Source organism: Acipenser ruthenus, chromosome 1 (assembly GCF_902713425.1).
Source record: "Acipenser ruthenus chromosome 1, fAciRut3.2 maternal haplotype, whole genome shotgun sequence".
NCBI lineage: Eukaryota > Metazoa > Chordata > Actinopteri > Acipenseriformes > Acipenseridae > Acipenser > Acipenser ruthenus.
This window is the reverse complement of record NC_081189.1, coordinates 115,975,977-116,000,016: the sequence shown is the minus strand read 5'-3', so window position 1 is coordinate 116,000,016 and position 24,040 is coordinate 115,975,977. Positions and strand designations below refer to the sequence as shown.

Genomic DNA, 24,040 nt, shown 5'->3' with positions numbered 1-24,040 from the left:
CGGCGTCAGAGGTGGGGGAGTAGAGAGAGACATGCGCGCTCATTCACTCTCTTTCTTGGAGTGGTAACATTACCATTGCACTGAAGTTGGAATGGAACTTGGATTTAATGATTTCTTGCGATTGTCTTCTTAACAATTAAACATCTCACTTAAAAATGAAGCGACTTCGCCTCTGGTGTCCAGTTTTAGCCGCTGCTTACTTGTTAGGTGAGTGGAATTGTTTGTTCTAACTGAAACATTGAGATTTCTTTCGGCGGGGCGTAGATCCATTATTCAAACATATATTCTGTAATAATAATAATAATAATGAAGGTTTCTTTTAAAAACAAACAAACTTAGGACGGTAACTACACAGCGAGACGGTAAAAACCATTGACAAGTTCAACGAGAAGCATGTAGGATTGGAACATTTTTTGGGGTTGCTTTACTCTGAAAATAAAAACAGTAAAACAAGCTACTACCAGCAGATTTGTATTAAAAGCTTTACTTTTTTTTTTCGTCAGTAATCCTATAACGACATTTCTTTGCTGTGTCCTAATCACTCGTTTGTATCTGATTTAGTGTCTATCTACCACTCGTGTTACAATTCTGAAGCACCAGTCGTGCCGCAGAGTAAGCTATATATAGCCTATATATTAATAAACAAAAATATATTTTGTTTTTGTTAATATCAAGATTAACGTTGCTAGCATGAGTGGAGTTTATATATTTTTGTAGAATTGCGATTACAATGTCATTTTTTTTATTCTCAAAGTGTAGCCATGCGCGTAGCTTATAGTTTCACTGTAATATAATCTAAAAAACTTCGAATACAAATTCCTTACTTTTAATGTTCTTAAAAGGCCCTATATGGTGGTTAGTAGGGTGCTGGTTTAGCTATTCAGATACAAAGTACCAAACAGAACACGTTTGTATTCAATGTGTAAAAACTCACAAAGCATAAAACTGTATTTGGACACTTAGAGCAGCTTTCTAGCAGGTACAGTAATATTATTTATTGCCTGAGAGTAGTAGTCTTCATATGAAATGGGTAACCCCATATAAAAACGCCACCGTGAGGTAACTAAAACGTGCCTTATTGCTGTGACCTCCTTTTAAGTAAGTGCATTAACTGCAACACCCTCTCTAACTATTAAAGGGCTGCCGTAAGTAATGCTGAAAGTATTCCCATGTGAACTCCAGCTGAAATTAAGACCCTTTAGTGAAAGGTTTCCACTTGCACTCTTAGCTGGTCACGGGTTTCATATGCAACTGTCTGGATTCAGTGACCTTTATTAGTTTAATTATTGTCTTCCATTGAGATTCACATGAGGCACTGGAATTATAGATGACATTTCTGTGTTTGACTAGTTAAAGAAACACTCGCTCCCTACCCCCAAAGTTAACTTTCGGATGTTTAAGTATTCTACTAAAACAATACAAGTAAACTTAGAAAAATAAAAGGATAGCCTATTCTTTTATTTTAAAGTTTTATAGGGATTTAATTTAAATGTGTTCGAAGAAAAATGCTTGACTACCTCTTCTTTAAAAATAGCTAAACAACAATTCCATGAAAATGGCAAGTTTGACGCACTGGTACATATCAGACCAGTACTAGGAATTTTGGTGATGCTGTATCAGTCCCACAGCAGTCTGATATTGACCACTATAGTCTGGCGCTAGGACTGAAATGGGAATATTTTTGCAAAATGAATTTGTACCATAATTTGCACACTTCCACCCAGCACAATTAGTTTGATTTATTTCAGGCATCATTCATGCATTGATTTTCTCATCTTTTTGATAGTCATTTGTAAATTGTTACATGAACAAAGTAATTTAGGTGTCTGTTCGAATATTCAAATATTTCTCCCAAACCTACTGCAGTAGCTGTTTCAAACTTGACAAACTAAAAACCCTGGAATTCCTGCAAATAATCCCGGAATTGTTGCAGGATTTAAGTATTCCAGTCACAGGGTACACATTGTCTGAGTTACAGTTTGATTGATTTATTTTTTAATTGAATCAACCAGCAGTGAATAGGACAATGCAACAGATGCAGAATCATTTCAATGAATGTAATGTCTTCCAGGCATACACTTTTTTCTGGCTAGAAAATAGGGTTTAACAGGTCAAGCCTTTCACCTCTGGAGTCCTGGGTTCAAATCCCAGTGAGGTCCATAGCAAGGTAGCAGAATGTCCAAATTCTTCAGGCACAGACTTCAAACCTTTCAGAACCAAATCAATTATACATTATAATTAACAAAACACAGAGGTTATAGGCTAGGCTTTCTGTAATAGTTGTATTTTACTTCGGATCTGGTAAGAGATGTTATTAGCTGCGCAACAAAGTAGCTAAGAAGGGGATTTCCAGCGGCAGCTGATGCTGTCACGAGACTGTTCCTGTCCGCACCCGGAAAGTCATTGCTAGAAAAATGTTGGGTCCCGACCAGATCCTTCAGCACATATTGCGTGTGTGCGCGCAGAACTGTTCTGCAACCCTGGTCCACAGTTAACTGGGTTTGGTGGTCCACTTTAAATAACCGCTATAATTGTCAACTTCTCAGTAACTTTGCTTTAAAAATCCATAACAATAGGATTCTATTAGCTATTGACGTATTTGATCAACGAATACAACAGTGAATTAGATTGCTAGAACATAGTACAGTGTTATGATAGCACTAATTATACTGATGCGCATGTACAATTATAAACCTTCAGTAAAAACTTTAACTAACGGGACGCTACTGTAGCCATGACTGGAAAGAGAACATTAATGTTACAGAATTTATAAGGGAAAAAACAACCTGAAGTAAACAAATGTTTTAGCCGATTCCCTCATCAGTGTTGCCAAGTAGACAGACTTTTTGGTCACTGTATTGGCTAAGTGATTTCATTGTTCACATTCGTGTAACTGCTGAGGCTGGATGCAAACAGACCAAACCTTGATCGCTAGTTGAAGTTAAATTTACTTTCTAAATGAAAACCTGCATGCGCCACCCCCTATACATCTATAGACCAAAACCCTGTAAAGTAATAAGGGTGATTTGAACAGATGATTGCAACTCAAGGTCACAGAAACTGGAGAGCAGATTATTTCACAGTAATCTTGACCAGGAATCTAAACTGGAAAATCTCAAATCACTGAGTCACCAACTGAGATGGCTTGAGGGGACAGAGCTCTCAGACCAGGGGAATTCAGAACCTTTACAGTGATGTATGTGGTTGTGAGATAGATATACAACAAGCTACTATATTGCTCAGTTAATCCAGTTGTAATCCCTTAGCTAGTGTCAGGTGCTCTTGCAGTGTGGTTTGATGTGTATTTGAGCAATCATCACGACTTGCACTATGAATAGTACTTTCTGTTTGTGGTTTGTAAAGAAAAGGGAAGTATTTTGAAATAATACATTATTTAAGTAACGCATCTGTATTTTGGAAAATATATACTGCGATTTTGTAAAATAAAAATACTGATAATTCTAGTTAAATGAAAGTGCAGAGGTCTCTATTTTGTGCATGAAGTATGAGAAACTGAGGACAAACCAGTAATGCAAGTCATGTTGCTAAATAAAGCAAATGCTCAGGAAAAGCCCTTTGCTGCATAACCCTGAGGGTTTGATGAAAATCACATGCTTGTGACTCACTTTGGGAACACAGATGAATACAGTACAAAACACTGGAAACAGCAGAACTTGGCAGGTCGTCAGTTGTGGGTTTTTTTTTTTTTTTTTGTCCCACAGAACTTCCCCAGTTTCTGTGTTGGCACAGCTATAAAGGGCTGTGTGCATGACACACTTCCCTTTTTGACATTAAGGTCGTCATTGTTATCAAGGGGGAGTTCAGATGGTTTCTAGACAGTGGAGATATTGTGGGGTCCCCATGCGTCTCTGAAATGGCCACTTCCACTCTTTCAACTGTATTCTAGGTGTGGTGCGACAATGACTAAAGAGGCAGTTCTGTAAAAAAATATATATATTTATATATATTAAAGGATAGAACATTTTAAATAAATACATACATGACAGCTAATTAGCTTAAGTTATTACCTTTTAAAATGAGCTGTTGACGATCACTCTAGGACTTGTAGAACCAGAGAAATGATGTTTGACGTGGCGACTGTCAGTGAAACTGCAGTTCACAGAGCTGAAATGGCGGCTTCCATGTATGAGATGACGTGTAAAAAAAAAAAAAAAACAAGGTTCTGATTTAGCTTAATACATGTTAAACACATTAGGAGGCTGTGTGGTCCAGTGGTTAAGAAAAGGGGCTTGTAACCAGGAGGTCCCCGGTTCAAATCCCACCTCAGCTACTCATTGTGTGACCCTGAGCAAGTCACTTAACCTCCTTGTGCTCCGTCCTTCGGGTGAGATGTAATTGTAAGTGACTGTGCAGCTGATGCATAGCTCACACACCCTAGTCTCTGTAAGTCGCCTTGGATAAAGGCGTCTGCTAAATAAACAAATAATAATAATAAACATTTTGAAATGTGTAACATATTTTGGCATTGTAGTATGCAAAGGGGAAGCGGAGACATTGGCTCTCAGAGTGTAAATGGAAAAATTCAGCAGTAAGGGGGGCAGCATATTAAACGTTTGCACACCACTGACCTAGGCAGTGCTTTGACTGTTTAACAGAACCATATGGTTACAATAAGGGGTGTTCAAACTTGTACATACTAGTAATTTCCAGTCCGATAACCCATACCAAGAAGCACTCCACTGAACACGTAAGTATTATTATTATTATTATTATTTATTTCTTAGCAAACGCCTTTATCCAGGGCGATTTACAATGGTAAGCAAATACATTTCAAGTATCACAGTACAAGTAATAATACAATTAAGAGCAAGTTAAATACAATGACTTTGGTTCAAGCAAGTACAAGTGTGACAAAATACAATTCAATAATACAGCAGATAACAGTGATAGTTACATCAGGATATGATTAAATACAAAATACTACAGATTAAACACTTGGCAGATTACAGTACTCTGAAGTACAGGATTAAATGCAGTAAAATAGGGGACAGATAAGAGCAAATAAAGCGCATTTAAGGAAGGGTGACAAGTGTCCCAGGGGAAAAACAGAGGAGTTCTACAGGTGCTGTCTGAAGAGGTGAGTCTTAAGGAGGCGCCGGAATGTGGTCAGGGACTGGACAGTCCTGACATCTGTGGGAAGGTCATTCCACCACTGCGGAGTGAGGGTGGGGAAGGAGCGGGCTCTGGAGGCAGGGGAGCGTAGAGGAGGTAGAGCCAGTCTTCTAGTGCAGGAAGAGCGGAGAGGTCGAGTGGGGGTGTAGGGAGAGATGAGGGCCTGGAGGTAGCTGGGTGCAGTCTGGTCAAGGCATCTGTAGGCTAGTACAAGAGTCTTGAACTGGATGCGAGCGGTGATTGGGAGCCAGTGGAGTGAGCGGAGTAGCGTGGGCGAAGCGAGGCAGAGAGAACACCAGGCGGGCAGCGGAGTTCTGGATGAGCTGGAGCGGACGGGTGGCGGACGCAGGGAGGCCAGCCAGGAGGGAGTTGCAGTACTCTAGGCGGGAGAGTACCAAGGCCTGGACCAGGAGCTGGGTGGCGTAGTTGGTGAGGAAGGGTTGGATTCTTCGGATGTTGCTCAGGAAGAATCGACAAGTGCGTGCCAGAGTGGAGATGTGCTGGGAATAAGAGAGGCAGGGGTCCAGGGTGACTCCAAGGTTCTTAGCTGAGGAAGAGGGAGAGAGTGTGGTAGATTCCAGAGGAACAGAGATAGAGAGATCAGAGGAGGAGGAGGAGGGAAAGAAAAGGAGGTCAGATTTAGAGAGGTTGAGTTTGAGGTGATGCGAGTGCATCCAGGAGGAAATAGCAGACAGACAGGTAGAGATACGGGAGGGGATGGTGGAGTCAGAGGTGGGGAAGGAGAGGAAAATCTGAGCATCATCAGCATAGAAATGGTATGAGAAACCATAGGATGCGATGAGTAGCAGGGTTTCAAAAAATAACGTTACACATCCCCACGTGTTGCTACAACTGTTTAAATAACGTACCTGTAATTTTAATTCTAATTTTAATCCTGACAACTTTTTGCATGTAACTGTAAAGTCTGTTTTCAAAGCTCTTTTCAAAATGTCTGCTCTAGTGCACTGAGGTTTGAGACCTGTCCTCTAAATCACTGCAGGAAATGCGATTTTATATATATATATATAAAAAAATAAGTGCCCTGGCTTTTCTGTTCCACACCATATCATGGATCGTTATTGCTATCGGTGCACTACAGATGACATTTTGAGAAGAGCTTTGAAACAGACTTTAAAATTATAAGTGTAAAAAGTTGTCAGGATGTTAACAATGAAAAGAAAAGTACGTTGTTTAAACAGTCGTAGCAACACATGGGGACGTATAACGCTGTATTTAGGGCTTCTGATTTTCAGTTTTAACCGATAAAACACCCCTGATACAAAAAAAAATGAAATCGGTGGATAGCCAATAAACACCGGAAAACACCAGAAAAACTGTGGAAATCATTAAATAAATTCACGTTGACTTTACCCTTTTTCCATTAAAAAACAAAACCTACTACAAAAATAATAATAAATACATTTCCCAGTGCTGCTGGGCAATGTCCCACCTTCCTGATTTGTATCTATCATTGATTCGTTCTGAATACTTTAAACCCCGCCCCAACTACTGAGTGACAGCACATTCCTACATTTCTCTTTGAGACTCCTCTTGCGAGATTTAAAACGAGATTACAATCAGGATGATGGCTTGTTAGCAGGATTTAAAGCTGTATTACAGTTAAGATACAGAGGATTTAAAACAGAATTGTGGCAAAATATACAACAATGCCTACACATAAAAACCCCAGAGGAATGTGTCCGTGACCATAGGGATTTCGTTGTGGAAGACAGCAAAGGAAAGAAGGGACAACTTAAGTGTGCAAGTACTGTCGAGTTACTACTATATGTATTTTGACAGAAAAAAAAAACAAACCGCTCAAGCATTTTGGAAAGTAACCAAAAACACTAATTTCATACAGTATATAAAAAACGAAAGCCCCGAAAAAAACTATTTACATAAAACTCGAAAATAGCTAGAAATAAGCACCGAAAAATACAATTAATAAAAGACGAAAAACAGAAGCCCTAGCTATATTTCTCAGAACCCTGTACTTACTCTTTTAATGTGTAAAAGACTACATGGGTACAACACTAATCTCTATTGAATAGAATCAATGCTGAATAAGTACTGGGGGGGGGGGGGGGGGATTATTATTATTTATTTATTTATTTATTTATTTATTTATTTCTTAGCAGATGCCCTTATCCAGTAAACTTCTTTGCAGATTCCCCAGTCTTTCCTTTTGTGTCGACAGTTAGTCTGTCTGCCTTGAATTATCTATATGTTAACTTTTAAACAATAACCAAGTTATTTTTTCAGCTTGGCTCTGTCTTTTAGTTTTTGTTTATTTCTTTTGTTTTCTCACAGGAGTGGCACTCAGTCAGCCCACCATCGGTCCCTCGTTTACAAACACTACAGACAACGGTAACTCTTCATTGACCACCGTCCTTCCTCCTGCCTGCAGTGCTGTGAACACTTCAGCCTGTGTGGCATGCGCCCCAGGAACCCACTACAGCAATGGTGAAGAGCGCACCTTTACTGACTTTGTCATTGAGTAATGCAGAATACCAAGCACTATCACCAGGATGGATTTCTTGACTGTGCTTTTTAGTCTATTTTAATCATTTGAACAGAGACCTGCAACCTACTGTGTGCATGATGTTGTACAAGCCAGTTTGGTAACGAATAAGATTACACATTACCAGTGTGGCTTGTAATTGCTGGCAGTTGTCGGGTCTTGCTAAACTTGTTTGAATGTCTCCTGCTTTTAACACACAGAGACTCTGAACTGTTCGTGTTGTCCAGCCTCTGGCCTCTGTGTATCTCAGGGAGACTGTCTGCCCTGCCCCCGAGGGCACTACCAGTCTCTAGCAGCCCAGGAGCTATGCTTGCCCTGTGCACAGGGCTTCTACACAAAGTAAGTGCAGGACTGTGGTGCTGGGTACAGACACACACACACACACACACTGCCAGCAGGTGTCACAATGGCTGCCCCCCACCCCGCCTCACACTTCTGTGAGTGAGCCGACCTGAACACTCTCTGCAATTCCATCCAGAAAACACTGACAGTTGTGGCAGACCTGTGGTGGCTTTGTGATATTTTTTGGTCAGTCAGAGTTCATGGTGTCTGTGGTGGGATGGGGGGTTGTATTCCAGACACTCTGTGTTAATGGTTTCTTTTGATCAGTGGTCACTACGTGTTGAAGGGTAGTGTATAACATTTGATCATTAAAACAGAATGTAATGATTTTGTAAAAGGTTAATCGCCTCAACATACTGTTAAGGAGATTTCTTTTATTGTGCTGTTTTTTATTTTTTTTACATAAATCTTGTGATTTCGGTGAAGCCTTTTAAAACACATTTTGCATCTTTTACTGCAGTCTGGTTTATTGAACACGTTGTTATTGTCATCAGTTCAACAGGAAGTCCGGTGTGTCGGTCCTGTCAGCCGGGCTCTTACACTAACGCCACTGGGACCGCTGTGTGCAAACGGTGTGCATCAGGTATTGTAATTGTTTAAACTCTATGCATTTGTCCAATGTACAGAGTATCTTTGTATCTCTTCTGCTCATCCTGCATGTAAAACCTGTAATGCACAGCTATCTAAAATATAATCGAACAGTTATGAGTATAAACAAATGTGGAATGTATCCCTCAAGCTGGAATGTTTATTTGTGCTGACTGATGTCACAAGAGATGGCAGTGAGTGAACAGAGTTCTAACCACTGAAAATACTGCTTGTATTTTATCTCTGATCACTCAAAGTGTGGTCTATTAGTACTTGGAAGGTCCCAGCTCCACCACAGACCCGCTGTTTGACAACAAAAAGACAAGACTTGATCAAAGGGTTTTTAGACAAAGCTAAACCACGGCGGATTAGACCTGGATCAAGGGCACAGTTTGAAATAAGGTGGAGAGAGACTTGATACAGAGGGTAGGAAACACTTTCTTACCAAGGAATTGGTGTAGTGAGTCTATCGAATGGGTAACCCAGCCATGCTGTTGCTGCAGAACCATTGGGATCCTTTAAGACCAGTGACTTAATTAAGTAACTCTTGGTAACGAGAATAGTATCACCAAGTCATTTGTTCTTTTTTTCTTTTAGGTTATTACACATCTCGGGAAAATGCGACCTCGTGTGAGCCTTGCCCAAAGGAGACATTCTGCAAGTAAGTGCAGAAAGCAGTTTAATGTGTTGATTACCAAGAGGAAAACCATGGGGGATACTGTGAATGCTGCTCAGTGTTGAGAAATGTCCACTGTGTGCCACGCTTACACTGTGGTAAATGTGGGTGTTTTTCTGAGGCAGTATAATGGAGCTCCATTTGTGCCAAAACTATTCATCAATTAATTCATCAATTTGTGCAGAAAGTCCTAAATTAGTTAAGCAATTCGTCAATCAGTTTGGTGTGCAGAGTGAGATCGGTGGGGTAGATCGGTGTGCAGAGTGATATCGGAGGGGTAGATCGGTGTGCAGAGTGAGATCGGAGGGGTAGATCGTGTGCAGAGTGAGATCGGAGGGGTAGATCGGTGTGCAGGTGAGATCGGAGGGGTAGATCGGTGTGTAGAGTGAGATCGGAGGGGTAGATCGCTGTGCAGAGTGAGATCGGAGGGGTAGATCGGTGTGCAGAGTGAGATCGGAGGGGTAGATCGGTGTGCAGGTGAGATCGGAGGGGTAGATCAGTGTGCAGAGTGAGATCGGAGGGGTAGATCGGTGTGCAGAGTGAGATCGGAGGGGTAGATCGGTGTGCAGGTGAGATCGGAGGGGTAGATCGGTGTGCAGAGTGAGATCGGAGGGGTAGATCGGTGTGCAGAGTGAGATCGGAGGGGTAGATCGGTGTGCAGAGTGAGATCGGAGGGGTAGATCGGTGTGCAGGTGAGATCGGAGGGGTAGATCGTGTGCAGAGTGAGATCGGAGGGGTAGATCGGTGTGCAGAGTGAGATCGGAGGGGTAGATCGGTGTGCAGAGTGAGATCGGAGGGGTAGATCGTGTGCAGAGTGAGATCGGAGGGGTAGATCGGTGTGCAGAGTGAGATCGGTGGGGTAGATCGTGTGCAGAGTGAGATCGGAGGGGTAGATCGTGTGCAGAGTGAGATCGGAGGGGTAGATCGTGTGCAGAGTGAGATCGGAGGGGTAGATCGGTGTGCAGAGTGAGATCGGAGGGGTAGATCGGTGTGCAGAGTGAGATCGGTGGGGTAGATCGGTGTGCAGAGTGAGATCAGTGGGGTAGATCGGTGTGCAGAGTGAGATCGGAGGGGTAGATCGTGTGCAGAGTGAGATCGGAGGGGTAGGTCGGTGTGCAGAGTGAGATCGGAGGGGTAGATCGGTGTGCAGGTGAGATCGGAGGGGTAGATCGTGTGCAGAGTGAGATCGGTGGGGTAGATCGGTGTGCAGGTGAGATCGGAGGGGTAGATCGGTGTGCAGAGTGAGATCGGAGGGGTAGATCGGTGTGCAGAGTGAGATCGGAGGGGTAGATCGTGTGCAGAGTGAGATCGGAGGGGTAGATCGGTGTGCAGAGTGAGATCGGAGGGGTAGATCGTGTGCAGAGTGAGATCGGTGGGGTAGATCGGTGTGCAGGTGAGATCGGAGGGGTAGATCGTGTGCAGAGTGAGATCGGAGGGGTAGATCGGTGTGCAGAGTGAGATCGGAGGGGTAGATCGTGTGCAGAGTGAGATCGGAGGGGTAGATCGGTGTGCAGGTGAGATCGGAGGGGTAGATCGTGTGCAGAGTGAGATCGAAGGGGTAGATCGTGTGCAGAGTGAGATCGGAGGGGTAGATCGGTGTGCAGAGTGAGATCGGAGGGGTAGATCGGTGTGCAGAGTGAGATCGGAGGGGTAGATCGTGTGCAGAGTGAGATCGGAGGGGTAGATCGGTGTGCAGAGTGAGATCGGAGGGGTAGATCGGTGTGCAGAGTGAGATCAGTGGGGTAGATCGGTGTGCAGAGTGAGATCGGAGGGGTAGATCGGTGTGCAGAGTGAGATCGGAGGGGTAGATCGTGTGCAGAGTGAGATAAGTGGGGTAGATCAGTGTGCAGAGTGAGATCAGTGGGGTAGATCGGTGTGCAGAGTGAGATCGGTGGGGTAGATCGTGTGCAGAGTGAGATCGGAGGGGTAGATCGGTGTGCAGAGTGAGATCGAAGGGGTAGATCGTGTGCAGAGTGAGATCGGAGGGGTAGATCGGTGTGCAGAGTGAGATCGGAGGGGTAGATCGTGTGCAGAGTGAGATCGAAGGGGTAGATCGTGTGCAGAGTGAGATCGGAGGGGTAGATCGGTGTGCAGAGTGAGATCGGAGGGGTAGATCGGTGTGCAGAGTGAGATCGGAGGGGTAGATCGTGTGCAGAGTGAGATCGGAGGGGTAGATCGGTGTGCAGAGTGAGATCGGAGGGGTAGATCGGTGTGCAGAGTGAGATCAGTGGGGTAGATCGGTGTGCAGAGTGAGATCGGAGGGGTAGATCGGTGTGCAGAGTGAGATCGGAGGGGTAGATCGTGTGCAGAGTGAGATCGGTGGGGTAGATCAGTGTGCAGAGTGAGATCAGTGGGGTAGATCGGTGTGCAGAGTGAGATCGGTGGGGTAGATCGTGTGCAGAGTGAGATCGGAGGGGTAGATCGGTGTGCAGAGTGAGATCGGTGGGGTAGATCGTGTGCAGAGTGAGATCGGAGGGGTAGATCGGTGTGCAGGTGAGATCGGAGGGGTAGATCGGTGTGCAGAGTGAGATCGGAGGGGTAGATCGGTGTGCAGGTGAGATCGGAGGGGTAGATCGGTGTGCAGAGTGAGATCGGAGGGGTAGATCGGTGTGCAGAGTGAGATCGGAGGGGTAGATCGCTGTGCAGAGTGAGATCGGAGGGGTAGATCGTGTGCAGAGTGAGATCGGAGGGGTAGATCGTGTGCAGAGTGAGATCGGAGGGGTAGATCGGTGTGCAGGTGAGATCGGAGGGGTAGATCGGTGTGCAGAGTGAGATCGGAGGGGTAGATCGGTGTGCAGAGTGAGATCGGAGGGGTAGATTGTGTGCAGAGTGAGATCGGTGGGGTAGATCGTGTGCAGAGTGAGATCGGAGGGGTAGATCGGTGTGCAGAGTGAGATCGGAGGGGTAGATCGCTGTGCAGAGTGAGATCGGAGGGGTAGATCGGTGTGCAGAGTGAGATCGGAGGGGTAGATCGGTGTGCAGAGTGAGATCGGAGGGGTAGATCGGTGTGCAGGTGAGATCGGAGGGGTAGATCGGTGTGTAGAGTGAGATCGGAGGGGTAGATCGTGTGCAGAGTGAGATCGGAGGGGTAGATCGTGTGCAGAGTGAGATCGGAGGGGTAGATCGGTGTGCAGGTGAGATCGGAGGGGTAGATCGGTGTGCAGAGTGAGATCGGTGGGGTAGATCGTGTGCAGAGTGAGATCGGAGGGGTAGATCGGTGTGCAGAGTGAGATCGGAGGGGTAGATCGGTGTGCAGAGTGAGATCGGAGGGGTAGATCAGTGTGCAGAGTGAGATCGGAGGGGTAGATCGGTGTGCAGAGTGAGATCGGAGGGGTAGATCAGTGTGCAGAGTGAGATCGGAGGGGTAGATCAGTGTGCAGAGTGAGATCGGAGGGGTAGATCGGTGTGCAGAGTGAGATCGGAGGGGTAGATCGGTGTGTAGAGTGAGATCGGAGGGGTAGATCGCTGTGCAGAGTGAGATCGGAGGGGTAGATCGGTGTGCAGAGTGAGATCGGAGGGGTAGATCGGTGTGCAGGTGAGATCGGAGGGGTAGATCGCTGTGCAGAGTGAGATCGGAGGGGTAGATCGGTGTGCAGAGTGAGATCGGAGGGGTAGATCGGTGTGCAGAGTGAGATCGGAGGGGTAGATCGGTGTGCAGAGTGAGATCAGTGGGGTAGATCGGTGTGCAGAGTGAGATCGGAGGGGTAGATCGTGTGCAGAGTGAGATCGGTGGGGTAGATCGGTGTGCAGAGTGAGATCGGAGGGGTAGATCGGTGTGCAGAGTGAGATCGGAGGGGTAGATCGGTGTGCAGGTGAGATCGGAGGGGTAGATCGTGTGCAGAGTGAGATCGGAGGGGTAGATCGGTGTGCAGAGTGAGATCGGTGGGGTAGATCGTGTGCAGAGTGAGATCGGAGGGGTAGATCGGTGTGCAGAGTGAGATCGGAGGGGTAGATCGGTGTGCAGAGTGAGATCGGTGGGGTAGATCGTGTGCAGAGTGAGATCGGAGGGGTAGATCGTGTGCAGAGTGAGATCGGAGGGGTAGATCGGTGTGCAGAGTGAGATCGGAGGGGTAGATCAGTGTGCAGAGTGAGATCGGAGGGGTAGATCAGTGTGCAGAGTGAGATCGGAGGGGTAGATCGGTGTGCAGAGTGAGATCGGAGGGGTAGATCGGTGTGCAGGTGAGATCGGAGGGGTAGATCGGTGTGCAGGTGAGATCGGAGGGGTAGATCGGTGTGCAGGTGAGATCGGAGGGGTAGATCGGTGTGCAGAGTGAGATCGGTGGGGTAGATCGTGTGCAGAGTGAGATCGGAGGGGTAGATCGGTGTGCAGAGTGAGATCGGTGGGGTAGATCGGTGTGCAGAGTGAGATCGGAGGGGTAGATCGTGTGCAGAGTGAGATCGGAGGGGTAGATCGGTGTGCAGAGTGAGATCGGAGGGGTAGATCGGTGTGCAGAGTGAGATCGGAGGGGTAGATCGGTGTGCAGAGTGAGATCGGAGGGGTAGATCGGTGTGCAGGTGAGATCGGAGGGGTAGATCAGTGTGCAGAGTGAGATCGGAGGGGTAGATTGTGTGCAGAGTGAGATCAGTGTGCAGAGTGAGATCGGAGGGGTAGATCGGTGTGCAGAGTGAGATCGGAGGGGTAGATCGGTGTGCAGAGTGAGATCGGAGGGGTAGATCGTGTGCAGAGTGAGATCGGAGGGGTAGATCGGTGTGCAGAGTGAGATCGGAGGGGTAGATCGGTGTGCAGAGTGAGATCGGAGGGGTAGATCGGTGTGCAGAGTGAGATCGGAGGGGTAGATCGCTGTGCAGAGTGAGATCGGAGGGGTAGATCGGTGTGCAGATTGAGATCGGAGGGGTAGATCGGTGTGCAGAGTGAGATCGGTGGGGTAGATCGTGTGCAGAGTGAGATCGGAGGGGTAGATCGGTGTGCAGAGTGAGATCGGAGGGGTAGATCGGTGTGCAGAGTGAGATCGGTGGGGTAGATCGCTGTGCAGAGTGAGATCGGAGGGGTAGATCGGTGTGCAGAGTGAGATCGGAGGGGTAGATCGGTGTGCAGAGTGAGATCGGAGGGGTAGATCGGTGTGCAGAGTGAGATCGGAGGGGTAGATCGGTGTGCAGAGTGAGATCGGAGGGGTAGATCGCTGTGCAGAGTGAGATCGGAGGGGTAGATCGTGTGCAGAGTGAGATCGGAGGGGTAGATCGGTGTGCAGAGTGAGATCGGAGGGGTAGATCGGTGTGCAGAGTGAGATCAGTGGGGTAGATTGTGTGAAGAGTGAGATCGGAGGGGTAGATCGTGTGCAGAGTGAGATCGGAGGGGTAGATCGTGTGCAGAGTGAGATCGGAGGGGTAGATCGGTGTGCAGGTGAGATCGGTGTGCAGAGTGAGATCGGAGGGGTAGATCGGTGTGCAGAGTGAGATCGGAGGGGTAGATCGGTGTGCAGAGTGAGATCGGAGGGGTAGATCGGTGTGCAGAGTGAGATCGGAGGGGTAGATCGTGTGCAGAGTGAGATCGGTGTGCAGAGTGAGATCGGAGGGGTAGATCGGTGTGCAGAGTGAGACTGGAGGGGTAGATCGGTGTGCACATTATTTGTGATATAAAAAATATCAGTGGACGAGGTAAACAAAAGATAGTGCAGGGTTTATATCATGTAGTGGATAGTAGTTTGAGAGGTAAATCAGAAGTGTGGAATCCTTCTGGAGTCATAGCGAATGAATATAATGAACATGTGACTGGATTCCTTGCTTGTAAAACCTGTCATTATGTTTTTGTAAACGACAGCCACAAAACTGGCACATCATCTCTGTGAAAGCACAGGTGTAGCTGCCTTTCAACTGGTGGCACGAAAGAAAGAGACAGGCATTTTATAGTAAAGTAAGTAGAGATAGTTAACACGTTACAATGTTAAAATATACACAGACCACTAGAGAAAGCTACCACGCTGTACAGCCTATTGTATAAACTCAATCTGTGGAGAATGGTAGATATCTGCGTGTGAATGTGAGAGTCAGTCGATGCAGGCAGCAGGTAAAGGACAAACACTTGCAGGTTCTGGTCGGGTTGCAGGTCTTATTAAAGCGGGTCAGGTCGCGGGTAAGAAGACGGTGCTGCGGGTTGCGGGTTGGGTCCTGTAGTAGCGAGTCCGGGTCGGAAGCGGGTTGTAAAAATGAAATCCGCGCAGGGCTCTAGTATGACATGTACTGCAATTCTCTATAAAAAGGACTGTTGTGTAAAGACTCATGACAAGACAAGTATATCATTATGTTATCTTGGTTTGAGGCAAAATACAAGACTGTAAATTGTGTCGTTTATACATATCAAGTTAAGGTCGTTGTTATGCAAAGAACAGGGTTTGTTTTTAATTGGAAGTTCAGCATGAGGGAGAAAACAGGGACGTGCGCTCCTCTAAATTCATTTTCAATTCAATGGTGCTTTATTGGCATGACTTACAATAGGAGGTGTTGTCAAAGCAATTATACAATACATACATGTATTTATACAATGCATCATGAATATATATATAAGTACAGTGAAAAAAGTGATAAAATTGATGGGACTGAAATAGTACTGTTAATGATAAATAAATAAATAATCAAGAAAAATAATTAAAATAAATTATAAATATATTATATATGTATATATATATTATATATGTATATATACAACATATTGAAACGTTAGGGCAGCAGGCTCTTTGAGCTAATATATATATATATATATATAATACAGTGGCAATACATTTCCTCTCCTCCCAAGTTGTGCTCCTCATGCAGAGTGTCACTGCGTGTCCCTTTGGTTGTGGCAGGCGGCTACATATTGGGCAGCCAGGGGGGCTGTGTGTCCCTCCCCCAGGAGTACAGCCAGGGGGGCTGTGTGTCCCTCCCCCAGGAGTACAGCCAGGGGGGCTGTGTGTCCCTCCCCCAGGAGTACAGCCAGGGGGGCTGTGTGTCCCTCCCCCAGGAGTACAGCCAGGGGGGCTGTGTGTCCCTCCCCCAGGAGTACAGCCAGGGGGGCTGTGTGTCCCTCCCCCAGGAGTACAGCCAGGGGGGCTGTGTGTCCCTCCCCCAGGAGTACAGCCAGGGGGGCTGTGTGTCCCTCCCCCAGGAGTACAGCCAGGGGGGCTGTGTGTCCCTCCCCCAGGAGTACAGCCAGGGGGGCTGTGTGTCCCTCCCCCAGGAGTACAGCCAGGGGGGCTGTGTGTCCCTCCCCCAGGAGTACAGCCAGGGGGGCTGTGTGTCCCTCCCCCAGGAGTACAGACAGGGGGGCTGTATGTCCCTCCCCCAGGAGTACAGCCAGTTTTTCTGGGTCTGCCATGTTTGGAAAGAGTGGATGGGCATTTAGTATTTTATTACAGAATACTTCCCTTGTTTGGTTGTGTTTCTCACAGTGTAGGAGAAAGTGCATCTCTGTCTCGACCTCTCCTGTCTCACAGTGACCACAGAGCCTGTTCTCTCTGGACAGCCAGGTCTGCCTGTATCTGCCTTTTTCAATGGCCAGGTTGTGGTCACTGAGCCTGTACTTGTTCAGGATCTGTCTCTGCTTCGTATCTCTGACAGTGGAGAGATACTCTGCTAGGGTATAGTTTCTTTTTAGGGCCCGATAACAATCAAGTTTATTTCGGGATTTTGTTTCTATGTCCCAATGTTTCAGATAGGAGTTTTTGGTTTGTTTTATAATTTGGTTTACTCTCATTGGGGGCTGATAAGCAGTGTTGACCTGAAGCTGGTTTGTGTTGGCATTAGTGGGGATCAGTGCAGTGAGCTTCAAGGCCAGCAGACTTAGGGGACTCTTTTCAGGGCTGAGCTCTTGGGTTTGTAGGGCCTTATATTGGAGTGAGTCTGACTCACTTTTCTTTAGATGCATCCAACATTTGAGTGCTCTTTTCTTAATATTTATAAGTGTCGGGTAGCGGCCTAATTCCGCCCTGCATGCGTGATTTGGTGTTTTTCTTTGCACCTGTAGTATGTTTTTGTGGAGTTCAGCATGCAGGGTTTCGATTGGGTGTTTGTCCCATTTAGTGTAATCCTGTTGACTGAGTGGACCCCATACCTCACTACCATACAGCGCAATGGGCTGGATGACGCTGTCAATTAATTTTAGCCATATTTTGACAGGTATATTAATTTTATAGAATCTTCTTTTGATGGCATAAAAAGCTCTTCTGGCTTTTTCATTTAGTGCATTTCCTGCCTGGTTAAAGCTCCCTGACGCGATGATAGTCAGGCCCAGGTAAGTGTAGTTTGTGGTGTGTTCTAGGGTGGTGTTGCCTAGGGTGAAGTGGTATCTGTTTCCCTGAGATCTGGCCTTTTTTTGAAAAATCATTATATTGGTCTTTTTAAGGTTTACTGCCAAGGCCCAGGACTGACAGTACTGCTCCAGTAGTGACAGGCTCTGCTGCAGCCCCTGCTCTGTTGGCGACAGCAGGACCAGATCGTCTGCATAGAGCAGGAATTTGAGTGAGGCCAGGGGCTGCAGACTGTTCCAGCATCATTGCTAACTCATTGATGTAAATACTGAACAGTGTTGGTCTCAGACTGCAGCCCTGTCTCACCCCAAGCCCCTGAGTGAAGAATTCTGTCCTTTTGTTGCCAATTTTAACTGCACACTTGTTTTCTGTGTACATTGATTTTATTGGGTTTAAGTGCCTGGAGCTTCTCAGTTAACTCTTGTAGGGTGATTGGCGCATCAATTGTATTTTGGTTATCTTTAATTGATTGTTCTAGTAATTTCAGTTTTTCTCTAGTTAAATTTTGTTTATTTGTTAGATCTTTTTGTTGTATATCTTTATAAAGGGGTTCCTAAATAATTTTTCCAAATTGTTCCATTTTGTATTGTTAATTCTTGTTGTTTTGTTGAGTTTAAATTATTCCACATTTCCCAGAACAGGTTTTGGTCGATAGATTTTTCTATGTCTGTGAGGGTTTTGTTTGTGTGTTTTTATTTTTTCTGTTTGAGGGTGTGTTTGTAGTGTTTTAAGGTCTCACAGTACCTCAGACGTAAATCTGAGTTTTGTGGTTGATGGTGTTTTTGATTAGATAAATGTCTTTAGATTTGTTCGTATGGATTTACATTCATCATCAAACCATTTTTGTGTGAGTTTTTGTTTCTGGTTTATTTTCTTTTTGTTTTTTTTTAGATTTGCCATCATGGCTACATTTTCAAATATGTTATTGATGTGTTTAACTGCCAGATTTAGTTTTGTCACATTTGGTTGGTGCTGTGTGTTGAGGAAAGTGTTCATGAGGTTAGTCGTTTCCATAGAACTGATTTGCTTTGTTAAATTCCTCTGTGCTGTTTGGAGCCCATCTGTATGTTTGATTGAGATTGTACAGCTTACTGGGCTCCTGCTCCTTCTCCTGCTGCAGGTCCTTCATCTCGCTCGTCCGCTCGTTGATGGCCACCCTATTCTCTCGCTTGAGCTGGCTCACCTCATCTCTGAGCAGCTGGGCGATGCTGGTTTCCGTGAGCCTGGCCAGTGTGAGTTCTGTAAACTCCACAAACTCCCGTATGTGCTGGGGGTCGTGGGGGTGGGCAGGTTGGTGTCGGGTGTTGTGCTGTCTGAGGTTGGAGCTGAATCTTCAGGGTCGGTGTTCTTTCGGTCGTTGGATGTAGTTTTCTCTTTCTCTGCCGCCTCTTTTAGTTTATAGGTTTTTTTCGAAGGAGGTCAGGCTAGCCTCACTGCCCTGGATCAACACAGTTCCACTGTGGTAGACATTAATATTCAAGACTGTGCTGTCCGGGTCAGAGTCTTCTCTTACAAGGATTTATCTACCTTGGCAGATCCCTCTTTTTGTAATGTTGTTGTATTTCTTACACACAGCAGTGTGCCAGGCTTGGAGGTGTTCAGTGTAGAAGATGAGGTTGCTTTTCATCTTGTCTCCTGTCCCAAAGTAGTCTGTGTACAGACACTCCGGGTTCTCTCTCAGCACGCTCAGTTTGTGCTGCTTCCTGTCCTGTGCACTGCTCAGTTTAGCAGGATACTGGATCTCCCTGCTCTCTGCACGCTGACTGGTCTCCATGGCAACCGGGAGAAGTTCTACAATTTGTTGCAATTTCAAACTGTCACTGCCAACTGCTGCTTCTCTTAAAAGTAAACAAGTTTTTTTAAAAGCAAACTACTACTGAACTTTTAATTTTTGTAGTATTTTCTGTATTTATTAATATAAAATTATAAAATAAAATGATGGTAGTGTAAAAGGCTTACCTCTACCTCTGTAATTTTCTTCTTTTTTTTCTTTTTTCCCTTTCCTTCTTTTCTTTCTTTAAATGTCTCTTCTCTTCCTTGAATTCTCTTCTTTCTTTTCTTCCTTCCCTTTCCTTCTCTGTATTCTGTTTCTTTTGGTCTTGGGATCTTCTTTTGGTGTTTTTATAACATTTAACCAAATTTGTTCCCCTTATTTTTTCATATTAAGTTAAATACTACTTTAAGTACTATTTTGCATATATTTCTGTTATTAAATTGGCATTTTATTTCACTAAGAATCAATATAGATTTAAATTTTCAGGAGCTCATATTTTCGGTGACTTCTTTCTTTCTTTCTTTTTCTTTCTTTCTCCTCTTCTCTTTCTTTCTCTCCCTCCCTTCTCTCCTCTCTCTCTCCCCTCTCCCCCCTCTTCTCTCTCTCCTCCCCTCCTGTCCCCTAACCTCCCCCCTCTCTCTCTCTCTCTCTCTCTCTGTACAGTGTGCCTTGTATCATGTTACTGTTGCAGTGTGTAATCCTATGACCGTGAAATTCAGTCCTGATGGGTGTTTTCCCCTTCCTCCTCCCTCTTCAGCACTTCAGGCTGTGTGCGGTGCTGGGGATGTCCTCTTGGGAAGGAGTCTCTGCAGATCGCCTCTACAGAGTGCACACCGTGCCGGCCAGGTAACCAGCAAGAACCACCGCCAACAAAAACAGCCCCACTTTAGACAAAACTTCACAAAGTTCCATAGAGTAGCTTGGGTAGTGGAGCACTCCAAATTTCACTAGGTATGTTGTGTATGACTGCCCACTAATCTCATTTCAGTTGTGATTTAAGGATTCAAACCCCAGTCTTTAGAGGTGAAAGACTATTCTATTCATCAACTGCCTTTGTTACAGGATATGTACATTCCAATTGTAATTTTTGATGTAACTAGGTGAGGACCTTCTTCAGAATATCAGTATCTTGGATATATCCCATCTTTAGATATATCTCGAGAACCACTTATACAATTGTGATTAAACTTCATAAGGAAGATGGAAATAACAGCTTGATCCATTCGTGGTTTTACTATGAGTTTAATAACACACACCTGAGCTTGTTAACTATAAACTGGCGAATGAAACAGCTGTGCAGTATGAGTCTTATTTCCACCCCTGTTGTCTGTCCATAAGTATGTCACACTTTTTGACATGTACTGTTTACTTCTATATTATAGCTTTGGCATTGGGGATATGCCCCACACTATCATACCAGTTTTTCTCAAGTCCAAACATGAGGAATGAATGAAATACAAAGGGGTCTCTGACCTCAGCCCAGGTGGAGCTCTGGCACTCCGCTGTGATTTTCAAGTAACTGCACTGACCCCAGGCCGCACTGCATCCAGACTGGGGCTCTTTCATTGTAATTTCCTCTCCTGCGCAGGTATGCACAGGGGTCCCGAGGAGAGCATGTGCCGGATCTGCAGTGTCGGCTATTACCAGATCAAGTGGGGGCAGGAGAAATGCGACATCTGCCCCAAGGAACACTACTGCCCTGTGAGTGTCTCCATTCCTGCGTGCTACATCATGAACAGGGGCTGAGAGAGAGACGCATTCATGACAAGTATTGATAGTTTAGGCCAAGTTCAAAAGGAGTTCAATGACTCAAAATAGTTGTGTACAATCTCCAAACCCTTAGAAACAAGAGCAAAACAAAGTTTTGTTTTGAAATATCAGGTGACTACAGTTACATAACAACCACCACCACAGCAACAGCAGGCATGTATGGAATGCTTCTTCATGGACTGTGCTGCAGGGGCGATGGCGGAGGCTTCCACTTTGCTAACTGATGTCACAAGGTGGTTGGGAGTGTAGTGAGTTCTAATTGCTGAAGGTAGCGTCTTTCTTTTAACAGGCAGTTCTGAGTTAAAAAGTGACATGAAAATCAATTGTACTGCGTTTACACTGACCGGAGTCTGCTGGCTCTAAAGATTCTTGTGGTTGAAGTTCCTGTTTACATTGACCTCTGAGTCAGCTGTATGTTTTCTCATAGTCCCTACACTGAAGTGTACAACTAATGATTAGTAGGTGAGCACACACCACACACAAACACAATTAGAGAGCTCATTATGGTATGTTTATCCTGAATAAAATATTGTATTTGGGTTTCTGTACATTGTGGAGAAAAACATCCAAGGACAACGAATACAATGAACTTTGAAGATCCTGGGTTGGTAAGGCATAAGGGAGTCTCGGAAGTAGCCAGATGTCAAGGTGGCACTTCGACCATTTGGTTTCAGTGCTGAATGTATGAAAGCGTGTTTGAACCTCCTGTAATCCTATGATTTTCCAGAGCCCTGACGTGAATCCGATCAAGTGTCCGAACGATGCCTTCTGTCCTGAGGGCAGCACCTCGCCTGGATACTGCATGGAGACCTTCTTCAGGAAGTCCGGAGAGACGTGCGAGCTGGCACCCGTCACCATCACCCTGCTGGTCATTGCAGCCGGGAGTGAGTGCACCCAGCGGGACCTTCTTTAAAGAATAATTCCATGAATCTCACCTGCTATGCACTTCCATTTGTTATAGAGGAGTGTTGAAAGATAATAAAAATATCTGGTGCTACAATTGTCCCCACCTTAAACTACTTTTTTCCAGTTGTTAGCCAACCAGCTGCTTCTCCTCTTGACTTGAGTGCTTTGACTAAGGCATCGAAAATGATCACTTTTAACGTAATGCAGTACCAGCTGTCACGATGTACAATGAAATGAGATTGCATTGCTTGTTATAATGTGGTTCTGTGTGTCAATGTCAGATGTTAAAAATCTAATTATAATGTGTTGATCTGTGAGCTAAGTGCAGACTTTGGCAGGTGGGGGGGGGGGGGGGCGGGGAAACAAAACATTGATTATTTTCTACACAAAGTGTTCAAAAGCATTGAGAAGAACAGTCTTCTGAATTCAGCTTGGTGAAACCTCCCCCAGTCCAGATCTAAAGAAACGGAACGTTTGTGACATGCTGTGATTGTAATGAAGGTTAATTTAAACACGGTGTGTGTGCGGAATTGGGTACCTTGTTCTTTAGCTGTTTTTTTAAGCCACTAACTTGCAAGGTTTTTACTCCTCATGATGGCTTCAGTTAACAGCAGCTGTTTCTCGTTTTCCCGCAGTGGCGCTCCTGTTTGTGATCCTGCTGGTCCTGAGGCGGAGGAAGGAGTCCGATGCCGAGCTGGCCGTGTCGCGGGCCCCGCTGCTGCGTAAGGCTCAGTCCCCGGGACGTGTGTATGGCATGGCCTGGGACGCAGAGCCTGTCTACGCTGGCTGGTAGAATGTGCAATGCGTTCTCCAAGCTCTGGAGCATTTTTCTATCAAAATAAAAAAAACTGTTAAGATCTCTTCCGAATGCCTGGAACATATTGACAGCCACTGACACCCACCAGTGAACCCGGAAGAGATTTTCTTTGTGAATTTTTTTATTTGCAGTAAGAGAGCAGACTGTCTAAACGTTAGTGTTATGTTTTTGTTTACTGCTCTGTAAGTGGGTTGCATTCTCAACCCGTTCTTTTTTGTACAGTATTTGTTTTTTTACACTGACTTTGCACTGAAATACCACTCAAGTCTTAATCGTGCCAGATATGAACATTGTTTTCTGGGAATGTTATTGCTTGAAGCAATGGTTTCAAGGCGTTCCGGTCAAGAAGAACCTTGTTTTTGCAGAGTTCCTGACTTTTAAAAGTGCTTGCCTCCATTATTTTTGATCTTCTTACATCCAAGAGCTGCAGTCTCAAAGCTGTGTGTTTGAACAGCTGATAAGAATATATTTTGTGCTTGACTTTCAACATGGCATGCCTGTTTATTTTTCAGCAATATAGATGTAATCCATAATATACCTCTCTTTAAAAGGAAATAAAACTATGCTTGTATGGGATGAGGTACTGTCCCCTTTGTAAAATAATTTCACTAATTTAAGAACTGGATTACGGTTGAATCACTGGCTCCTATTTTCTCTAGAAGCATATTATTATTTTTCCTCTTGGCTATAGTTGTAAATATTCTGCATGTGTTTTGTCCAAACACTGACACGATACACTCATAGAGAAATTGTATTTAATTTACACTTCTCCCTTGTTTGTGATTAATTTGAGAGTAAGTATTTATTTAGTACTTTTCAGACTTTATTACCCCTGCAGGGATGTGTCGAATGTAGACTTCTGCTTTTTCTTTGTAAGTTATTGAATTACCAATGAAATGAATATATGGAGGCGCCTGTCCATCCAGATGTCACCTTCACTTTTAATGTTATTTTTCTGTACAAATGATTGAGAGTACCACAGTGTAATACATACACGCTGGTGTTCTGCCTTCTGTAAGCTATACACTTGATACACTTGTTATGGATTCTGTCCTGTTTTGTCTCCTGTTGCATTGTGGTTAAGATGCTCGGTTCATGCCCAGCCTTCGCTCTATTACATTTACAACACAAAATGCTAAAGCTCCTTAGCTGTTTAAGTTCATTAAAACTTGATTTTGTCTGTTTTTTTTCCTAATGTGGCTCCAACCACACATTTGTTACAATGTTAAATACAATAATTTTGATTGTAAATAAAAGCTAATGAATGTTG

At 44.9% G+C, this 24,040-nt stretch overlaps 1 protein-coding gene across 1 annotated transcript; it reads left to right on the top strand.

Moving 5' to 3' along the window:
* LOC117420784 (multiple epidermal growth factor-like domains protein 9) lies at positions 1 to 24,040 on the top strand. The gene is made up of 9 exons (XM_034034418.3): positions 1 to 207; positions 7,444 to 7,596; positions 7,855 to 7,993; positions 8,491 to 8,579; positions 9,182 to 9,245; positions 20,035 to 20,123; positions 20,866 to 20,978; positions 21,775 to 21,931; positions 22,589 to 24,040. The coding sequence occupies exons 1-9, from the start codon at positions 156 to 158 to the stop codon at positions 22,744 to 22,746; spliced, it is 1,014 nt and encodes a 337-aa protein (XP_033890309.3). The 5' UTR covers positions 1 to 155; the 3' UTR covers positions 22,747 to 24,040.